This window comes from Heterocephalus glaber, unplaced genomic scaffold (assembly GCF_053883595.1).
Source record: "Heterocephalus glaber isolate CG9 unplaced genomic scaffold, H.glaber_assembly_v1.0 deba00001504, whole genome shotgun sequence".
NCBI classification, from domain to species: Eukaryota; Metazoa; Chordata; class Mammalia; order Rodentia; family Bathyergidae; genus Heterocephalus; species Heterocephalus glaber.
Window position 1 is genome coordinate 8645020 of NW_028258324.1, and position 18836 is coordinate 8663855.

General features: G+C 35.0%; 1 protein-coding gene across 2 annotated transcripts in view; it reads right to left on the minus strand.

Moving 5' to 3' along the window:
* Acad11 (acyl-CoA dehydrogenase family member 11) overlaps window positions 1–18836 on the minus strand; it is an 88372-nt gene that overhangs the window by 50861 nt on the left and 18675 nt on the right. For both annotated transcript variants that reach the window (XM_021243521.2, XM_004834236.4), the window contains 5 exons: window positions 18603–18767; window positions 11742–11883; window positions 11291–11412; window positions 9340–9446; window positions 7858–7987 (listed from right to left, as the gene is read on the minus strand). In XM_021243521.2, the coding sequence (XP_021099180.1) occupies window positions 7858–7987; window positions 9340–9446; window positions 11291–11412; window positions 11742–11883; window positions 18603–18767 (666 nt within the window). The remainder of the gene's footprint in view (window positions 1–7857; window positions 7988–9339; window positions 9447–11290; window positions 11413–11741; window positions 11884–18602; window positions 18768–18836) is intronic.

The following is an 18836-nucleotide window of genomic DNA, read 5'->3' on the forward strand; positions in this document are numbered from 1 at the left end:
GCCTGCTGTGCAAGCACAAGGACCTGAGTTCAATCCCCGGTACCAAAAAAAAAAAAAAAACAACAAAAAAAACTACAAGCCATGCAAATCAATAAATGTAAAATATCACATAAACAGAAGGGAGGACAAAAATCACATGATCATCTTAATGGACGCATAAAAAGCCTTTGACAACAGCCCATATCCATTCATGGTATTAAAAAAAAACCCCTGCAGAAAATAGGTGTATAGAGACCTTATCTCAATCTGATAAAAACCATTTATGAGAAATCTAAGGCCAACATCATATTAAATGGGGGAAAAAACTGAAAACTTTACCTCTAAAATCAAGAACAGGAAAAGGATGTCCACTGTCACCACTACAATTCAATATAGTACTCAAAATTTTAGCCAATGCTATCAGGCTAGCAAAGAAATAAAACGGATATGTATAGGAAAGGAAGAAGTCAAACTATCCTATCCATGGACAACATGATTCTTCAAATAGAAGACCAAAAAAAATTGCACCAAAGAACTAGAACACCTCTCACAAGATAACATGGTACAAAATCAGCACACAAGAAACCAATAATGTTTCTGGACACCAATAATGAACTCACTGAGAAAGACATTAGGAAAACAATACCATTCACAATAATGTCAAGAAAAATTAAATACTTTGGAATTAACCAAGGAAGTGGAAGACCTCTATAGCAAAAACTATCATATTCTCAGAAAGGAGTCAAAGGAGACATTAGAAAATGGAAAGATAACTCCCGTTCTTCAATACACAGAAACAATATTATCAAAATGGCCATACTATAAAATTGATAGATTTAATGCAATCCCAACCAAAATATCAACAGTATTTCTCACAGAACTAGAAAAAAATCTTAAAATTCATATGGAACCAGAACACTAGCAGAATAGCAAAAGCAATCCTAGGTAACAAGAGCAAAGCAGGAGGGATCACAATCACAATCCTGGATCTCAGGTTATAATACAAAGCTACAGTAATAAAAATAGCATGGTAATGGCCCCCAAACAGACATGTGGATCAATGCAACAGAACAGAAGATACAAAAACAACCCCAGGTACATTCAGCTATCTGATCTTTGACAGAGGGACCAAAACAAACTGGAGGAAAAAGTGCCTCTTTAACAAATAGTGCTGGGAAAATTGGTTATACACATGCAAAGATTAAATCCAGACCTATATCTCTGACTGTGCATTAAAATAAAAAATGGATCAAAGGCGTAGGTATTAAAACAGAAAAACTAAAATCTTTTGAAAGATAAAAATAGGTGAAACCCTTGAAGACATAGGCATAGGCAACAATTTTTTGATCAGAGCCACAACTGCAGAAGAAACAAGAATCAACAAATAGGATCACATCAAATTACAGTGCTTCTGAACAGCAAAGGAAATAACCAAGTGAAGAGGCAACTTACAGAAAAAGAAAAAGATTTTGCCAGCCACACCTTGGACAGAGGATTAAAATATAGAATACAGAACTAAAAAAAAAAATTAGACAACTTGTCAAATAAAAGACCTAATTAGAAAATGGGCAAATGAAATAAATGGACACTTTGCAGAGAAAGACGCACAAATGAACAATAAATATATGAAAATAATGTTTAACATTTCTGGCCATTAGTGAAGTGCAAATTTAAAACAATTCAGATTACATCTTAGTCCAGAAAGAATGGCTATCATCAAGAAATCAAATAAGGGCTGGGAATTTAGCTCAGTGGCACTGTGCCTGTCTTGAAAGCATAAGGTCCTGAGTTGATCCCCAGTACCAGGAAAGAAGGAAGGAAGGAAGGAAGGAAGGAAAGAAAGAGGAAAGAAAGAAAGAAAGAAAGAAAGAAAGAAAGAAAGAAAGAAAGAAACAGAAAGAGAAACAGAAAGAAATCAAATAATAACAAATTTTGGTGAGACTGTGAGGTTAAATAGCTTCACCAATTTTGGTGGGAATGTAAACTACAACAATCACTGTAGAAATCATTATAGAGATTTCTCAAAAACACTAAAAATAAAAATTTCATTTGACCCAGCTATACCTCTTCTGAATATCTTCCTAAAAGGATTAAAGACATCATACTGTAGTAACACATTCATACTCTGTTTATAGCAGCACAATTTATAATAGTTAAATCTTGGAAGTGGCCTATATGTCCATCAGTAGATAGATAAATGGATAAAAAAATGTGGTATTTATACACAGTGGAGTACTACACTGTCATATAGAAGGATAAATTTGAGACATTTGTAAGAAAATGGATGCACCTTAAGACAATAATGTTAAGTAAAATAAATAAGACACAAAAGCTTAAATATCACATAGTTTCTCTTACATGAGAAACCCGAAGTATACACAGTTTAAAGAGCAAAATAGAAGATAGACAATAGGAAACAGGGAAATAATTTTGAAAATGGGAAGGGGACCAAGAGATAGATGGAAGGGGGATGATGGGAGGAGTGAAGAATTGGGATATACTATGTACATGTACCAACTCTCAACAATGAAGGCCATCATTATGTACTGCAAACATGTACTAATAAAAATTTAAAAATAAATTTGAAGGTATATGTGGCCAAGTATGACTCAGAATAAAATAAAATACCTCACTACAAATGAACACTTTTTAAAGTATGAAAACTAATTTATTTAGTTAGAGACAGTGACATGAGCCTGTATGTCCAGCTACTCAGGAGCCTGAATCATCAGAATGGCTTGAGCCTAGCAGTTTGAGGCCAGTCTGGGCAACATAGCAAGATTCTGTCTCAAAATGCAAAAAAACTTTAAAAATCAACAGTTCTCTCCCCCTAGTACATTATTAGACTCAGAAGGAAAGTATGATTAATGTCACCACTATGTAAAAGTGTGTTCTCCACAACATATTATCTTGCTAGTTCCTGTTTTACATGCTATTTTAGGATGATTTATCAATTTTAAATAGGAAGAGTTGACTTTCAGCATTTTTAAAAATAGTGAGTTATGATTTTATCTTTTGGTATTCAAGGAGTTTCAAAAAGGCAACAGAGGGCCAAGGATTTAGCTCAGTGGTTTTGCTGCCTGCTATGCAAGCGGAAGGATCCGAATTCTATCCCCAGTACCAAAAAAAAAAAAAAAAAAAAAGGCAACAGAATTGTTTCATGAATCTAAACATATAAATAAAAAGTCATTAAGAGTCTTAGTAGCAAAAGAAATACTGTGAAAATGTTAGTATGTTGTATAATACAACCTCATTTTCTAGACATGATTATTTTGTTTTATGTAAACTCAAATTATAATCATACTTGACAGAGTTTTATATAGGTTTCCCCCTTTCCCCCTTTCATTTTTTTTTTTTTTTTGTGGTACCAGGGATCAAACTCAGGACCTTGTAACTGAGAGGTAGGCGCAAGCACCACTGAGCTAAATCCCCCGCCCTCCCCCTTTCATTTTGTAAAAGCTATTTCCTTTTTTCCAAGACCATTCCCAATGTATATATCCCACAGCAAGGGATTAGTATTGTTCAGAATGATACATTTTTACAGACATTGGTAGAAGTTATTAAAGGAAGAAAAGCACACATTATCAGATGTGGATTATGTCCCAGATTTGAAAGATTTGCAAAGATAACATGACTGTGTCTTTCCTTGTGGCACAAATATGGACAATCTTTTCTTTAAAGCTCTGTTTTCTTTTATTTCAAATTTGTTGCACATGTTTTAATAGCTGTATGATACTAAGTTCAGTGGAGCATCACAACCTATCCTACGACCCTTATCTTCTGTGCTGTGGCTTCCCTTGCCTGCCTACTAACGGTTATGAATGAAAGAATAAACCTGTCTGGTTTCCTCTGCTAGTTGAGGCCAGCTCACTGAATAAAGGGCTGGTTGTAAGCAACAGTGTGCCAAGACAGGCTTCATTTTAGGGTGACCAGGTAGGAATTAGTCTAAAAGACAAGTTGGAGTCTCCACCCCTCACTACACACACTAGAAAAACAAAAACACAATCCTGAAACAGAAAAAGCCAAATCATGAAGGGTCCTACTTTAGCCTACTAACCTCAAGTTGAAGTCTGGCTTCTTTGAACAGATCAGTTGCTATTTTTCTTTTTTGAGTACTGTTTCAGCCTTCTGTTTGGGGCAAATACTATTGCTATGCAGGGTTATGACAGACCAACCCAAACAGCCCCCCTGCTAACTCTTTAAACAGTCTTCATGGTTTTTCTTCCTCTTTTCATTAGCCAATCATAGGTGAAAAGTAGTTACTACCTGTGTTACAGCCTTCTCTTACTTCAAAATTACTTTCAGATATGGCTTCTTCTGTTATGCTTTATTCTTGGATATGACACACTGTGCCTTCCCAATCTAATTTCCACTCTTTTGTCAAAACATTTAATACTCTGGTGTGTCCTCTCTCCTGCTTTCATGCTTTTACCAACTTATTCCATTTTCCAAAAACTTCTTTATTGTTAATTCAATGGGATTTTATTTGAAGGAGGGAGGGAAATGTTGAATTCATCACCATCTTGAACTAAACTTGTTTCATTCCTTTTTGTTTTTGTATTGGAGATTGAATCCAGGGGCACTCTATTACTGAGTTACATCCTCAGCCTTTTCAGCTCTTTTGGTTCTGAGACAGGGGCTCACTAAGTTGCCCAGATTGGTCTCAAACTTATAAATCTCTTCCCTCAGCCTCCCGAGCAGCTGAGATTATAGATGTGTGCCACTGTGCCCAGCCTGTAATCCCTTTTTACTATCCAAAAGTTCAGTTTTTAAAACTAAACAGGAAAAATACTAACTAGAACAGGAAATATCCAGTCATATCTAAATCACAGCACATGGAAGGTGATTATTTTAGAAAGATTTCCCACATGTAAGTATTTTAAAAAGAAACCATGGCCTACTCTCTGAGAGATGTTCACTTCAAGCCAGATATTCACTAAAAATATATTATTCATATAATTCAAATAACAGCACTGTCCTACAAACATGTATCATCTCTGAATATTTTTGTTGATTTAAAGTTCTTTATTTGATTTTGCCAGTCTAGCTCTAGCCTTTCAGCAACCTAGGAAATTAGATTGGGAATTTACTGTACATGAAGTCAGGCCTACTCTCACAATGCAGATGACGAAATAGGCCAAACAAGACCAACTAACACAAGACCATCTAACTTAACCTGTGGCAGGGACTGACGGGAATCAAACTCTTACAATTTCTTTTGGTGGATTTTTTTGGGTGTTCTGTGTAAAGTATCATATCATCAGCAAATAATGACAGTTTAACTTTTTCATTTCCTATCTTTATTCCTTTTATTTCTTTCTCTTGTCTAATTGCTGTGGCTAATGTTTCAAGTACTATATTGAACAGGAGTGGTGATAGTGGACATCCTTGTCTTGTTACTGATTTTAGTGTGAAGGTTTTCAGTTTTTGACTATTTAGTATGATGTTGGCTGTTGGCTTTTCATAGATGGCTTTTATCAGATTGAGGTAGAGACTGTCTATTCTGATTTTTTGTAGGGTTTTTACCATAAATGTGTGTTGGATTTTGTCAAATGCTTTTTCTGCATCTATTGAGATGATCATATGGTTTTTGTCCTTAGCTCTGTTAATATAGTGTATTACATTTATAGTTTTATATAGGTTGAACTATCCTTGCATTCCTGGGATAAATACGACTTGATCAGGATGTATGATCTTGATGACCCTCTGTATTCTGTTTGCCAGTATCTTATTGGGGATTTTTGCATCTATGTTCATTAGGGAGATTGGCCTATAGTTCTCCTTTTTGGTTGGATCTTTCTCTGCTTTTGGAATCAAACTAACACTTGCTTCCAGGAATGACTTTGGAAGCACTGCTTCCCTTTCAATTTCATTAAAGAGTTTAAAGAGTAACAGCAATAGTTCTTCTCTAAATGTCTTGTAGAATTCAGCAGTGAAGCCATCAGGACCTGGGCTTTTCTTTGTTGGTAAATTTTTAATTATGTTTTCAATTTCACTGATTGTAACTGGGGTATTTAGAAATTTTATATCTTCTTTGTCAACTTTGGTAATTCATATATATCTAGGAATCTGTCCATTTCTTTTGTGTTTTCCATTTTATTAGAGTACAGGTTTTTGAAGTAGGTATTGATGATCCTCTGGATTTCTGCTGGATCTGTTGTGACTTCATCTTTTTCGTTCCTAATTGCATGGATTTGAGCCTTTTCTTTCCTTTTTTTGACAAGGCTGGCTAAGGGTTTATTGATTTTATTTATTCTTTCAAAAAACCAACTCTTTGATTCATTGATTTTTTTGTATCATTCTCTTAGTCTCCATTGCATTGATTTCTGCTCTTATCTTTATAATTTCCTCCCTTATATAAGCTTTGGGTTTGTCTTGCTCTTCTTTTTCTAGGAGCTTGAGGTTGAGCATTAGGTTGTTTATTTGAGCTCTCTGTTTTTCTAGTATGGGCATTTACTGCTATGAATTTCCCTCGTAGAACTGCTTTCATTGTGTCCCATAGATTCCTGTATGTTGTATTGGCATTATCATTTAATTGTAGAAACTATCTGATTTCTTCTTTAATTTCCTCTGTGACCCATTGGTTGTTCAGGAGAGTGTTATTCAATTTCCATGTGTTTGTGAAGTTCTTGCAGTTTCTTTTGCTACTGATCTCCAGTTTAATTGCACTGTGGTCTGATAGTATACAGGGGATAACTTCAATTGCTTTGCATTTACTTAAACATGTTCTATGAGCTAGCATGTGGTCTATTTTGGAGAATGACCCATGTGCAGCCGAGAAGAATGTATATTCTGATTTTGTGGGGGTGGAACACTCTATAGACATCTATTAAGTCCATTTTTTCAAAAGCTTGGTTCAGTTCTAGTATTTCATTGTTGATTTTTTGTCTAGATGATCTGTCTATTTGTGACAGTGGGGGATTGAGGTCCCCCATTACTACTGTATTAGTGCTTATTTAAACTCTTACAATTTCTACACCAGTGTTCTACTCACATAGATCTCTATACAATTTTTTCCCTTTATTTATTTATTTTTGTTTGTTTTTTTGAGGCATAGTCTCACTTTGTAGTTCAGACTGGTCTTGAACTATGCAGGCCAGGCTGGCCCCAAACTTAGTGATCCTCCTGCCTCAGCCTCCCAAGTGCTGGGATTACAAGTGTGCATCACCACACCCAGCTTGACATAATTTTCATAAGATATTTTTATCTTTTCTTGACACCCACTGACTATTTTTAGTACCTTTCTTTCCTGCTAAATATAAGCTCCATAGGAGCATAAGCCCCGTCTCTCTTGTTCTTTCATTCAATTGCTCCCCAAGTGCCTAATCTATCATAAGATATCTGATAATTATTTGTAAATTAAATGAAGGAACACATCATGTTGCCTCCTTACTCTCTTTGAATTACTGAAACTTAATACCTTAAAGTAGTAGATTATGGGAGAAAGAAGGGGTAGCACTAGCAAACAGCTTCAAATAATATATACAATTTTTTTGGTATGTCATTCATCTTGTGAAGTGTGCAGTTCTCATTAAATTCTCAAAGGGGTCCATATTCATTTAAAAGAAAAAAAGCTGAAAGCCATTGTCCTAGGAAAAGGTGCCCAAGATAATGTTTTGTACCAACAGATTCAGGCTCTCAAGTGCTGATTCTCTTTGGTTTAGTTTTAATTCCACAAACTTATCTGCACCCCCCGCCCCACACACCCTGGCATACTTTAGCAGCTTGGAATTTCTTGGGCTCAGCGACAAGTTAGGAGGGCAGCCTGAGTAAGGGTTGGTTACAAAGAAAATGACACCATGGTTCTTCCACAAGCAGAGACTTAACGGAAGTATTCACCAATAGTAACTTAGCATAAAAACATTGTTTATATAATACCTTCTCCGCTGGAAGGATGTGTTGCTTCATGAACTGCTTCACTTTAGTAAGAACTTCTTGGCCTTTTCTAGTCTGTACAAACAAATGTTTGGTACTATCAACCAGCAGTGGCAGTGCAGTATTGAATGTTCTTTACAAAAAAAAAAAGGTTACAAAGATATGCAAAATCATTATATATATTTCTGAAGATAATATGAAGTCTTCCCCACTCCCCCAAAATATTCCTCAGACAGTTTTAGACTTTTTTCTTTCATATTATGAGATAAATGTGGAATCATTTTTTTGGAACATTAATGCTTAAATCACTATCTGGGAAAAATACAGTTTTGAATCTTTATTGAAGCCCAGTGTCATAATCACTACATGAGGCACTGAGGATATTCTATACAAACCTAATTATTATTCTTAATATATGCTTCACAAATACAACTGCAGAATGTTATAGAGACCTTTAAAGATAAAGGTATACCAGGCATGGTAGTACATTCCTATAATTCCAGCACTCCGGAGGCTGAGGCAGGAGGCTTACTACAAGTTTGAGGCCAGCCTGGGCTACATAGAGAGTTCAAGGCAAGTCTTGAACAAACATACATACATACATACATAGTGAGACCCTGTTTCAAGAAACAAACAAACAAACGAGGAAGCAAGCAAAAAGATAAAGGTAAAATATGAAGCAAAACATAGTTGGTTATTATGTTGTAAAGATCACAAATATCTGTATACAAGATGAATTGTGAAAAACAACTGCTATAATGTTATGCCATGGGTACTTGTAGCTTAGGCAAAATTTCTGGGGTCAGCATTATTGTGCCTTCAGGGAGTAAGGCAAGTATGACTGACAAAGGTTGTTAGATGCCTCAGAATGCTCCACTGATGAAGACATGTGTTTCAGACACTTCTGAAATGTCTGAATAAAATTTCAGGAAATGTGACTGGGAGAAAGCAGTATTTGTAAATTGATAAGTAATCTTATATAACATAACTTTAAACAGGCACATAAAAGTAACTTTAAGTACTAAGAGGAAATATTTGAGAGTTTTATCTGTATCTTTAAAAAGTTACACATTCAAATTGACAAAAACTACTTTTAATCATAAATATGGAAATTTGTTTTTATATTACAGGTCAATTTATTTTTTATTTTTATTTTTTATGGTACTGGTGATTGAGCCCAGGGTCTCACACATACTAAGCAAATGCTCTACTGAACTACCCCTCCAACCAAGTCAATTTATTTTTAGGCATATAAGAGACTTACCAAAAACCACCATGACTGGCAATAGCAATTCTGGCATGAGCAACACATATAATTTCTATCCCCTAAGTTTATAACCTTCACATATCTAATAATTATTTGTTAAGTAAATGAATATACACTGTTTAATCTGTTAACTGAATGAATATACCCTCCATGAACTTATTGAAACATAGCTAATAAAGGGTTTCATTTGAGTTACTCAAGGAATCCATTTTTCTTACCTTTTTGCGAGTTGTAATCCGGTTTCTGCCAGAGGTTGTACAGTATTGGCAAAGAGAAAGCTATCTTTAGATGAATTATTTCCCAAAAGATATCTATTATATACTCCCTATAAGTAAATTAACAGGGTAATTAAAATTCATTGAAAATTGTCCTTCAACTATATAATCAGTCAACTATATAATACAGTTTCTCAGCAAGGTGGGGGACTAGATTCACAGGGTGAAGATGTAAATTAGACTATCAGTACTGTAAACTTACATGCAAGGGTAACTATACTCCTCTAAGTTGAAGAATCAACTCATATCAGGTAGTTAAAACACTCTCATCCAGCAGAAGTGTAACTGATAACCAAACCAAACTTGAAAATGATCTCAGAAGTTACCTAAGACACCAAACCTGCAAGATACATCATCTTTAATGACGACTGCCTTCCCTTCACAGTGAGGGGAAAGTTAAAGAAATGAGAATGAGATTAAAAAAAAAAATACTGTAAAACCAAAGAAAGCAATGAGATGACCTCTAGTATTTAATCTCATCTGGAGACCACTAATTTAGGTAGAAGTGTCTTTTTTTGAACAGGGTTAGCTGAATGCTCAGTCTTTTTCATAATTCTCCATTTCTGTACTTCCAGGTACTATGTAGCTAATGATATACATTTTAACTTCAATCATAACCACTGTCAAACTTTTACTTGAGATGAAAACCATTTTAAATGTAAATCCTATTTGGTATCTGATTTGTGAAAACTGACGATACAGAAATGTACCTATTTTGAGAAACCTGTTCATTCAATATGACCAACTGTCATTCCTTCCTCCCTCCCTCCCTCCCTTCCTTCACTGGGACAAGTTCTCACTATGTAATCCAACATGGCCTGGAACTCCTGAGGAAGCTCATGCTAGCCATAAACTCAGGAGATTCCTGCCTCAGCCTCCCAAGTGTTGGGATTACAGATGTGTGTGATCATGCCTAGCAACATGATCAACTCTTAGAACACAGAAAAAGCTATTAACATAATCATCTCTTAGAAGACACTGCAATCATTCATGGATAGTATAAATTCTGAGGTCAGGGAAAAATAACCATAATTTTCCTTATTCCTTCTTTTCCCATTCCCCTTCTTTCTAGAATCTCTTATTTACTGTACTCCTAAATCTTAGTCTTAAGGAATCATCTGAATTTCTTAAACTCATTAAGATTCAAAGTACCTGGAAACTAGATTAATATAAAGAAGGCATTTGTTTAGATTAAAATGTAATTGGAAAAAAATTTATGCTCGATTTGTTCTCAAAATTAATCACATGGATAAGATATAGAAAATGGAAATTTGTACTCATTTATTTACATGTAAGCATATTAAAGACTACAACATGCTAGGTACTACACCAGCTTCTGAGAATTCTTCCCTCATCATTGGCCCTGATTAATAAAGAGCTTTTTAGTCTGAGACAGAGATTCAAAGATCAAAAGATCTTAGTTTGTACACTGGATATTCAGGAAATGGCCAATTCTCACATTTTTCTTTATTTTTGTCATTATATATCTTTGTCTCACTCTCCATTTTATGTTTATTGTACAAAAAAGTGGTAATAAATTTTGCTACTCAAGTTTTTTCTTAATAAAGTTTTATTCTGGAGTTGGGCATGGTGGCACATGTCTGCAATTGCAGGACTTGGGAGGCTGAGGCAAGAGGATCACTGTAGGTTCAAAGACAGCCTGGGCTACATAGTGAGTTCAAGCCCTGCCTGAAATATATAGCAAGACCTTGTCTCAAAAAAAAAAAAAGTCCTATTCTGCATAATCTAGGTTTATCCATACCTACTTACTCATCATTAGGAAATGCAGAATTGTCTAAGGATAACAAAATATTAACACCCTATAGACCAGAAAATATTTTTAACATAACAATAGTAAAAATTGGTAAAATGCATATTTAAAACAATTATTTACCTGTGATATTCCAGCCAATTTAAAATACGAAAGGGCAAGAAAGAAATTCCAGTTAGGAAGAATAGGATTAATCCCCCTGCAGCGGCAATATATTGAAATCAGTTCTTCCATTGACGGTATCCCTACAAAAATAGCATATAAAATAACTTTAAAAATATCATGAGAAATATTTCAAAATGTTATAATAGAACATATATATGTAAGAATATAATAACCATAATCCATACAACATAACATTTTCTAAATATCGATTCTGAAAAGAACATTATATACAAAGGATATTTCATCATTAGTTACTATAAGTGGAATGTTAAATTCAAAAAATTAAAATGAATTAGAAACATTTTCAAGGAAAAAAACTATCTAAAATGGTAATATAATTTTTTAGTTTTGACAACAGTGAAGACAACGTTGTATTAAGGGCAATTTAAAAAGCATAATGCTCTTGTACCTATGCTTTTCTGGATATGAGAACTTCGATTTATCATTGGAAGTGTCCTTGGCCAAAAGTAGAACAGCGAAAGATGAGCTAAGTCTGACAAAGGATGACCAATGGTTGACAGCTCCCAGTCCAGTACTGCTATAACTCGAGCCTATAATTAAAAATAAAGATATATAACATATTAAAATTCAAAAAATTAAAATAAGAATACAGATGAGACAGGATTCATTCAAAATCATGTTTTCCACTAAAAGCCAGTATGCAGCCATAGATTACAGTCTACTGAAAGTGGCACGTCTCATTTATGAAATAACCAATTTAGCCTTGATTAGGTAGCACCAAATCCTTTGGTTTCATTACTGGCCATCAGGTCTTCTGTATTTTACTTTATACAACCTTAATATCTCTATTAATGAGTTAAGGCAAAAGCAGCTGAACTGCTCACCTGGGAGTAACTATAGCAAAGAAGAAATTCTAATAAGTAATTTTATGTCAAGAATTTATGTACAGAGCCAAGCGTAGTGGCACAAGCCTGTAGTTTCAGCACTTGGAGGCTGGGGCAGGAGGACTGCTGTGAGTTGGAGGCCAGCCTGGGTTACATAGTGAGTTCAAGGCCAGCCTGAACTACATAGCGAGAACCTGACTCAAAAAAAAAAAAGAACAAACAAAAACAAAAAATGAATCCATGTTTAATTAAGTAATTATTCTAGTGATGAATGTAACTGCATAAAAAATATTATACCAATATGGCAGTAATACTTTTTTTTCCCCCTTGGTACTGAGATTGAATCCAAGGAGCACTGGGCTATAGCCTCAACACTTCTTTAATGTTTTATTTTGAGACAGCACCTTGCTAAGGGGTACAGGCTGGCCTCAAATACTTCTTGTCTTGGCTTCCCAAGGGGCTGAGATTAGTGTTCCACAAGGTTGGTAATAATATTTTTAAAATAAGTTATTTCATGCTGCAGATAAAAAACCATAATTTCTACAAAAGATAATTTCTATATGAACACAAAATCTACCGTTACACAACAAATTATTATAAAAAATCATTATGTAATTTGGAACCAATAGAACAGAAAGCTTTCCTCACTCTATTTTGTAACAACATGCACCAAGGGGATATATATATATATATTTTTGTATATATATTTTAAGGTATATGTTTATATATACATACTTTAAAAACACAGAACAATGGAAATACAAGAGGAAAAAGTAATTTGCAGAATAGTATGTACATACAATATGATCTTAGTTTTGTGCCATGTGTGATGGCGCATGGAGGCCAGTGATGTGGATGATAAAAAGAAATATACCAAGATCAGAATAAGAAAAGTATACTGTCAAGAGGGACAGCAGGCAAGTTGCCAAGGGAGGAGTCATGTCATGAGGGTTAAGAGATTAGGGTTTTTATAAAGCCCTCAGAATATAGGAAAAGGGTCTAGGCAGTAAATCTATGTACCATTTTTTTTTTCCAGTACTGGGGATCAAACTCAGGACCTTGCACTTGTGAGGCAGGTGTGGCACCATTGAGCTAAATCCCCAGCCCTAGGCAGCAAATCTAGATATCTCAGGAATGCTCTTTCTGGGTCACCTGTTCTGGCTGATCTTTTAGGGACACCTGTATTGTATCTCAAGCTGTACATTCAAGTTGCCAATTGACAAGGCCATTTGCTCAGGTCTCACAGAAGCCCCTCTAGTTTCAGATTAGGTGATCCACACACATGAACTCTTTGAGGGAAGATGGGTCAGGGCTTGGTGGGAGGAGTGAATAGGTCCTATATCTATGTTTATTTTGTGCTGTTTTAGTCAGCATTCAGGCAGTGTCTCATGACTGCCCAGTATGTGCTGGGCTGTGTCAACAGAGAAGCTTTGCTGCTTAGAATTTTAACCCTTTTGTCACAACATCTTGTTTAAAGAAAAAGGTTATCAATGAATATGCAATGGAAGGATACATCAGGTTGATAGCAATAGCTCTATTTCAATGAACTGAGGCAAGAAGAATGAGGCACAGAGATTTCTGTACCGAGGAGTGACAGGACATGATTTGATTCTGAAAGGCTCCTCTAGACACTATGATTTGGATAGACTCTAGGGAGCCAGGGAGGAGACTGCTGTAATAACTTAGGCACATAATCCAAGCCAGATAAAACAGTACAGCCCATTTGGGCAATGCAAATTACTGGGTTTCATGCCTCTATGAACTCTGTGTGCTTATACTCCTTTTCCTCTCTGGCAAACTTATTCCTCTCACTGTAGCTTTGCGGGAAACTATGGGCTTTGAAACAGGCAGACCCATATTTAAGTGCTAGCTCTGCCATTTACTGGCTATGTAAGTCTGGACAAGGTAACCCCTCAGATCCTCAATTTTCTCATCCATAAAATACATGGCTTATATAAGGTTAGTGTAAAGAGACAATAAATGAAGGCAGATAGCTTATCTGTCCTGTTAACCAGTTACTACCAAATCACCTGCCACATAGTAGGTGGTCAACATGTTTTCAGTGAGTACAGAGCTCGCAATAAAAATTTGCTATGGAAAATCCTGGCTAGTCCCTTCTCCATGACTTCATTTTATAAAACCTTTTATTTCTGTGGTTATGGCACATTATAAATTACTAAACTACCTACATTGTTATGCTATATTAAAAACAGATGCATTTTTCTCTTATAGCATTCTATTTGTTATGTTCTTAACACCTAAAGATGAGACATTTCTTTATACCATAAATGTTTTATTTCTAAATGAAAATTAGTTTTCTGAAGTTTTAAGATATCTGACGGATTTAAGTAATTAATAACAATGGTTAGTCAGAAAAGTTGATGGTCCATCAAATTGCATAAATTAGTGTTCATTAATTAGCAATAATTAGAATCCTGTCAACACCTATGTGTCTTCATGGCTATAGAAAGCTTGGCATAACTTCTAGTGGGTGAGATCAACATATATTATCCATCTTTGTGGAGGTGAAGAACTTACTAAAATTATTTTTGATAGTTTTTCCAAAATCTCAGCACAATGAAAAGCTTTTCATTTTGTTGATTATCTTCTACAGAGAGTTTATTTTTTTCTGTGTTTTTCACACTATTGAATTCTATTAAGTATGTGAATTACTTTTCAAAGCAAAAGAAGCATGCAATTCCTCAGAATAAATGGTATATGGAAGCAGGGAATGAAACAATAGAACTTTTAATAAATAGGATGTTAGGAGTAAGATTTTTACATAAAATTGAATGTCATAGGTCATATGTAGTTAAGGTAGGCAGTAAAATTTATTATGAGTTTTCTAATTGACAAAATAAAGCAAGAAGCATGGCCATACAATACTTAAGAGTAGTGTATGCAGACTATAAACAACCCAGCTGATCAAGAGAGACTTTTTGGCAATGAGGTTTAATAAAAATGTCACCCACCAATCCACCTGAAGAGGATATTGTGTAGAGGGCTGAAGTCTTCTACAATATCAAGAAGTCTTCAAGGGACATGTAATGCCTAGAAAGCAGCTGTGCTGGAAGGTGACTAGGAGGAAAAAGTCAAGTGGAAGGCAAGACCCTGTGCTGAGAGTGACAGACTAGAAGGGAACCAGCAACTTGAAGGCTGGAGAAGAATGGAGAAGATTTGAAAAAAGCAATTTTAAAAGTCACCTAGTTTACTGAGATGAAGTTAGAGTTTAGATGAAATTATGCAGCAAATTCAGCATGACTCAAATTCAGAGAGTGCATAATGTCAAGGGCTAAAAAGATTCTGGAATAAGTGACCTACAGTCAGGGAACTTCATAATTCTCATATTACTTGCATATATACACAATCTAAAACCATTAATTAAATTGATAGTAAAGAGGGTAGCATTTGAAATAATGGATTATGACCATGTGCCCCTGCAGGGTAAGAAGCAAACTGAAGTCATGAAGACTCTTACTTTAGAGTCTAAAGTAAGAACAGGGAAACTTATAGCATCTCAAAAGAGGTATAAAGAAATAAAGGAATAAAACATAAAGAGGATATACTTGAAGACAAGGGACTTCAATGTCTAGATCACTAGAGCTGACCAGTTCCAGTGGATGAGAAGTAGTAAGTGCAGAGGAAGTATACAACATCAGAAGTCTGCAGGTCTGAGTTCAAATCCTCAGTTTTCCACTATTGTGGACTGCATGTTTGTGGATCCCAAATTCATATGTTGAAATGCTAACCCCCAGTAAATGGCATTGAGAAGTGAGGCCATTGGAAGGTAAGGAGGTCATGAGGGTGGAGCTCTCATGATGGGATTAGTGCCCTTATAAGAGGCAGGAGAGAACTTGCTCCCTGCCCCCTTCACTCTCCCCAACTGCTTCCTTCCCACTCTCCACCAAGTGAGGACTCAGGAAGGAGAGCCTTCAACCAGACCTAGGCTCTGTCAGCAATTGCATCCTGGACTTAGAAGCCTCCAGAAGTATGAGAAATGTATGTTTGTTTTTTAAGTCACTTGGTTTATAGTACTGTTTTATAGCAGTCCAAACGGACTAAGCCAACCACTAAAGAGCATTTATCTGAGAATATTTTTAAAATGTCTATAAAGTGAAAAGGTTAAAAAAATTCCCGTCTTTTCTAGCTATAAAATTAAACTTTTTAATTATGCTTTTCTCCATCTACACTGATGTTGAGACAATGAGGAAATTAAAATGAAAAATCCATTAAAAGTACAAGTTATATATATATTTTTTTCTTCATAAATTAATATACAAAAGTCTGCAAGTCAGATGACTTTAGAAGAAGCAGGATACTTACATCTATTATTATAAGTATATTTTGAACATTAATGAATGCAGATGAATTAGCTTTGTATTTATATGTATATATATTTTTAAATTAAGTTTATTGGTACATTTTAGGTATACAATACAGTTACATTAATCATTGGGATCTTGTACATTTACATGATGTATCTTGGTTTTTGCATTTATATATTCTTACTTAAATGTTTTTCAAATTGAAATGACAACATTCAGATTTTACATAAAGTTCCAAAAGCTTATACATTTCTTCATCAGTTTTTTTACATTTGGAAAAAATATCATTAACATTTTCCAGGAAAAGGGTTTCTTTTTCAAACACTGCAGTGAGCATGTTGTATAACTAAAATACTCAAACATGCTTCAAATACTTTACAAATAATTAACCAGAGATTTCAAAACCAAGTAATATGTTTTTGTTTTGTTCTACCCTTTAGCAACCTTGTACTGACTTAACTCATAAATTCCTGGAAGGTTTGTCATCCAAAACTACTTTTGTTTTATTTCTTAATTGTTGTGTCTTCTGGTGATAAAAATAAAACACTGCTGTTGCTTTAAAAAACAAATTTAAAAAACCTTAAACCTTACAGAAATATATAACTATAAATCCTAATTCCATCTCCTCCAAAACTGTTTTAGTGCATATTATGAAAGATTTACTTATATTTTAATATTTCTCTAAAGAATACAGAAAAAGTTTAGAATTTATTAGTGCCATTAACCAAAAGATACACAAGCATCCTCCTTCTTTCTCCTTTTCTCCAAGCCTCCTCTCCTTCCCCTCCCCCCTTCTTTGTGCAGCACTGGGGATTGAACCAAGGGTGTGTAGTACTGGGGACTGAAATGAGAAAGTGCTGAGCTACATCTCCAGCCCTTTTAAAATTTCTATTTTGAGACTTGGTCTCATCAAGCTGGCCTGGAACTTGCAATCATCCTGCCTCAGCCTCCCAATTAGCTCGGATTATGGTGTATATGACCATACTGGCCAGATTTAGATTTTCTGAGTTAATCATAATGCAAAGGCCTTATGCATTAAGTAAAAACCATAAATCAAATTTTGAATTTTGATGTTTTCCTGGGCTTGTGATAAACCGTATAATACTTTCTCTCTTGCAATGCTAGGCATTGGCAGTGAGCTGCAGTCAGGTCATCATGAAGGTAAACAACCATTACTCTGTGCACAGTGTTGCTAAACTACAGTATTTGTAGGTTAGGTATAATAAATGCATTTTCAACTTATAATAGGTTTATTAGAACAACCCCACCGTAAACTGAGTATCTATCTATACATAATTTTAATATCCAAACTAACTTTTCTATAAAAGTTTTCTGTTCTGCTTGTAAGTGTGCTCACTTCAAGGTGTTCTTGGCCTTTCAGTTGATGTATTACTTTGAATTATGACAATGCAATTTATAATGGTATTTTCCCCTGTACTTTTCCTAGGAGAAGGAATATGAAACCCAGAAATATAATACATAAATTTAGAGTAACTCCTTTCGCTGTAAAAAAACCTTTTTAGCATCGTAATAAAGCTAATGAACCCCCAAAATACTCCTCTAAGAAGCAAGATTCAGGAAACTAAATCTTTGATTTGCTTGTATCTTTATGAAGCATACACTGAGTACATTTACACAGACTAAGTTTACATTAATCTTATGCAATTCTTGTGAAGCCTCAAAAGAGGCTTCTGGAATTCTTTCTTCTCTGAGCTTATAATAAACAAATTAAAAATTCTTCATGATGCGTGACAAAAGAAACCAAAGAAATGTAAACAGAGTAGAAAAAAGAGCAAGTGCATGGATAATCTTGACATTCTAAGTAGTAGATAAAAACCTTTGAAAACAGGGACATGCATATAAAAATTCCAAATCCTTTTTAAGTAGTCAATAAGATGCCTTAAAGATAGGCAGCTACGTAGGCTAGAAAACCTGCAGGATTCATTTCTAGAAGTTTGAGCCTGAAGACAGCCATGAGCTAAAGGGGAACTCTGGGGTTGAGCTGGGCTCCTTCAGTCCTTGGGGTGGAGGGAATAGAATATCTACTTTGTACTTGTTGAAAATCAGACCTACTCAATTTATTGTAACCAGTAACAGTACCTCTGTAGGGTGGAAAACTATGTTATCGAGTTTGAAATCTCCATGAACCAAATTCTCCTCATTGTCATTATCTGGCAAGTTTTTCATGAGCCATTCAGATAGATGTTTCATGGCAGGGATGTCCTGATGAGCTGCAGCCTGATACTGCTTTGTCCAGGTAGATACCTGAAAGATACAAACAAGAAAAGTCACAGAACTGAAAGAAAAATGTAAAATTCAGCAATTCTAAAATTA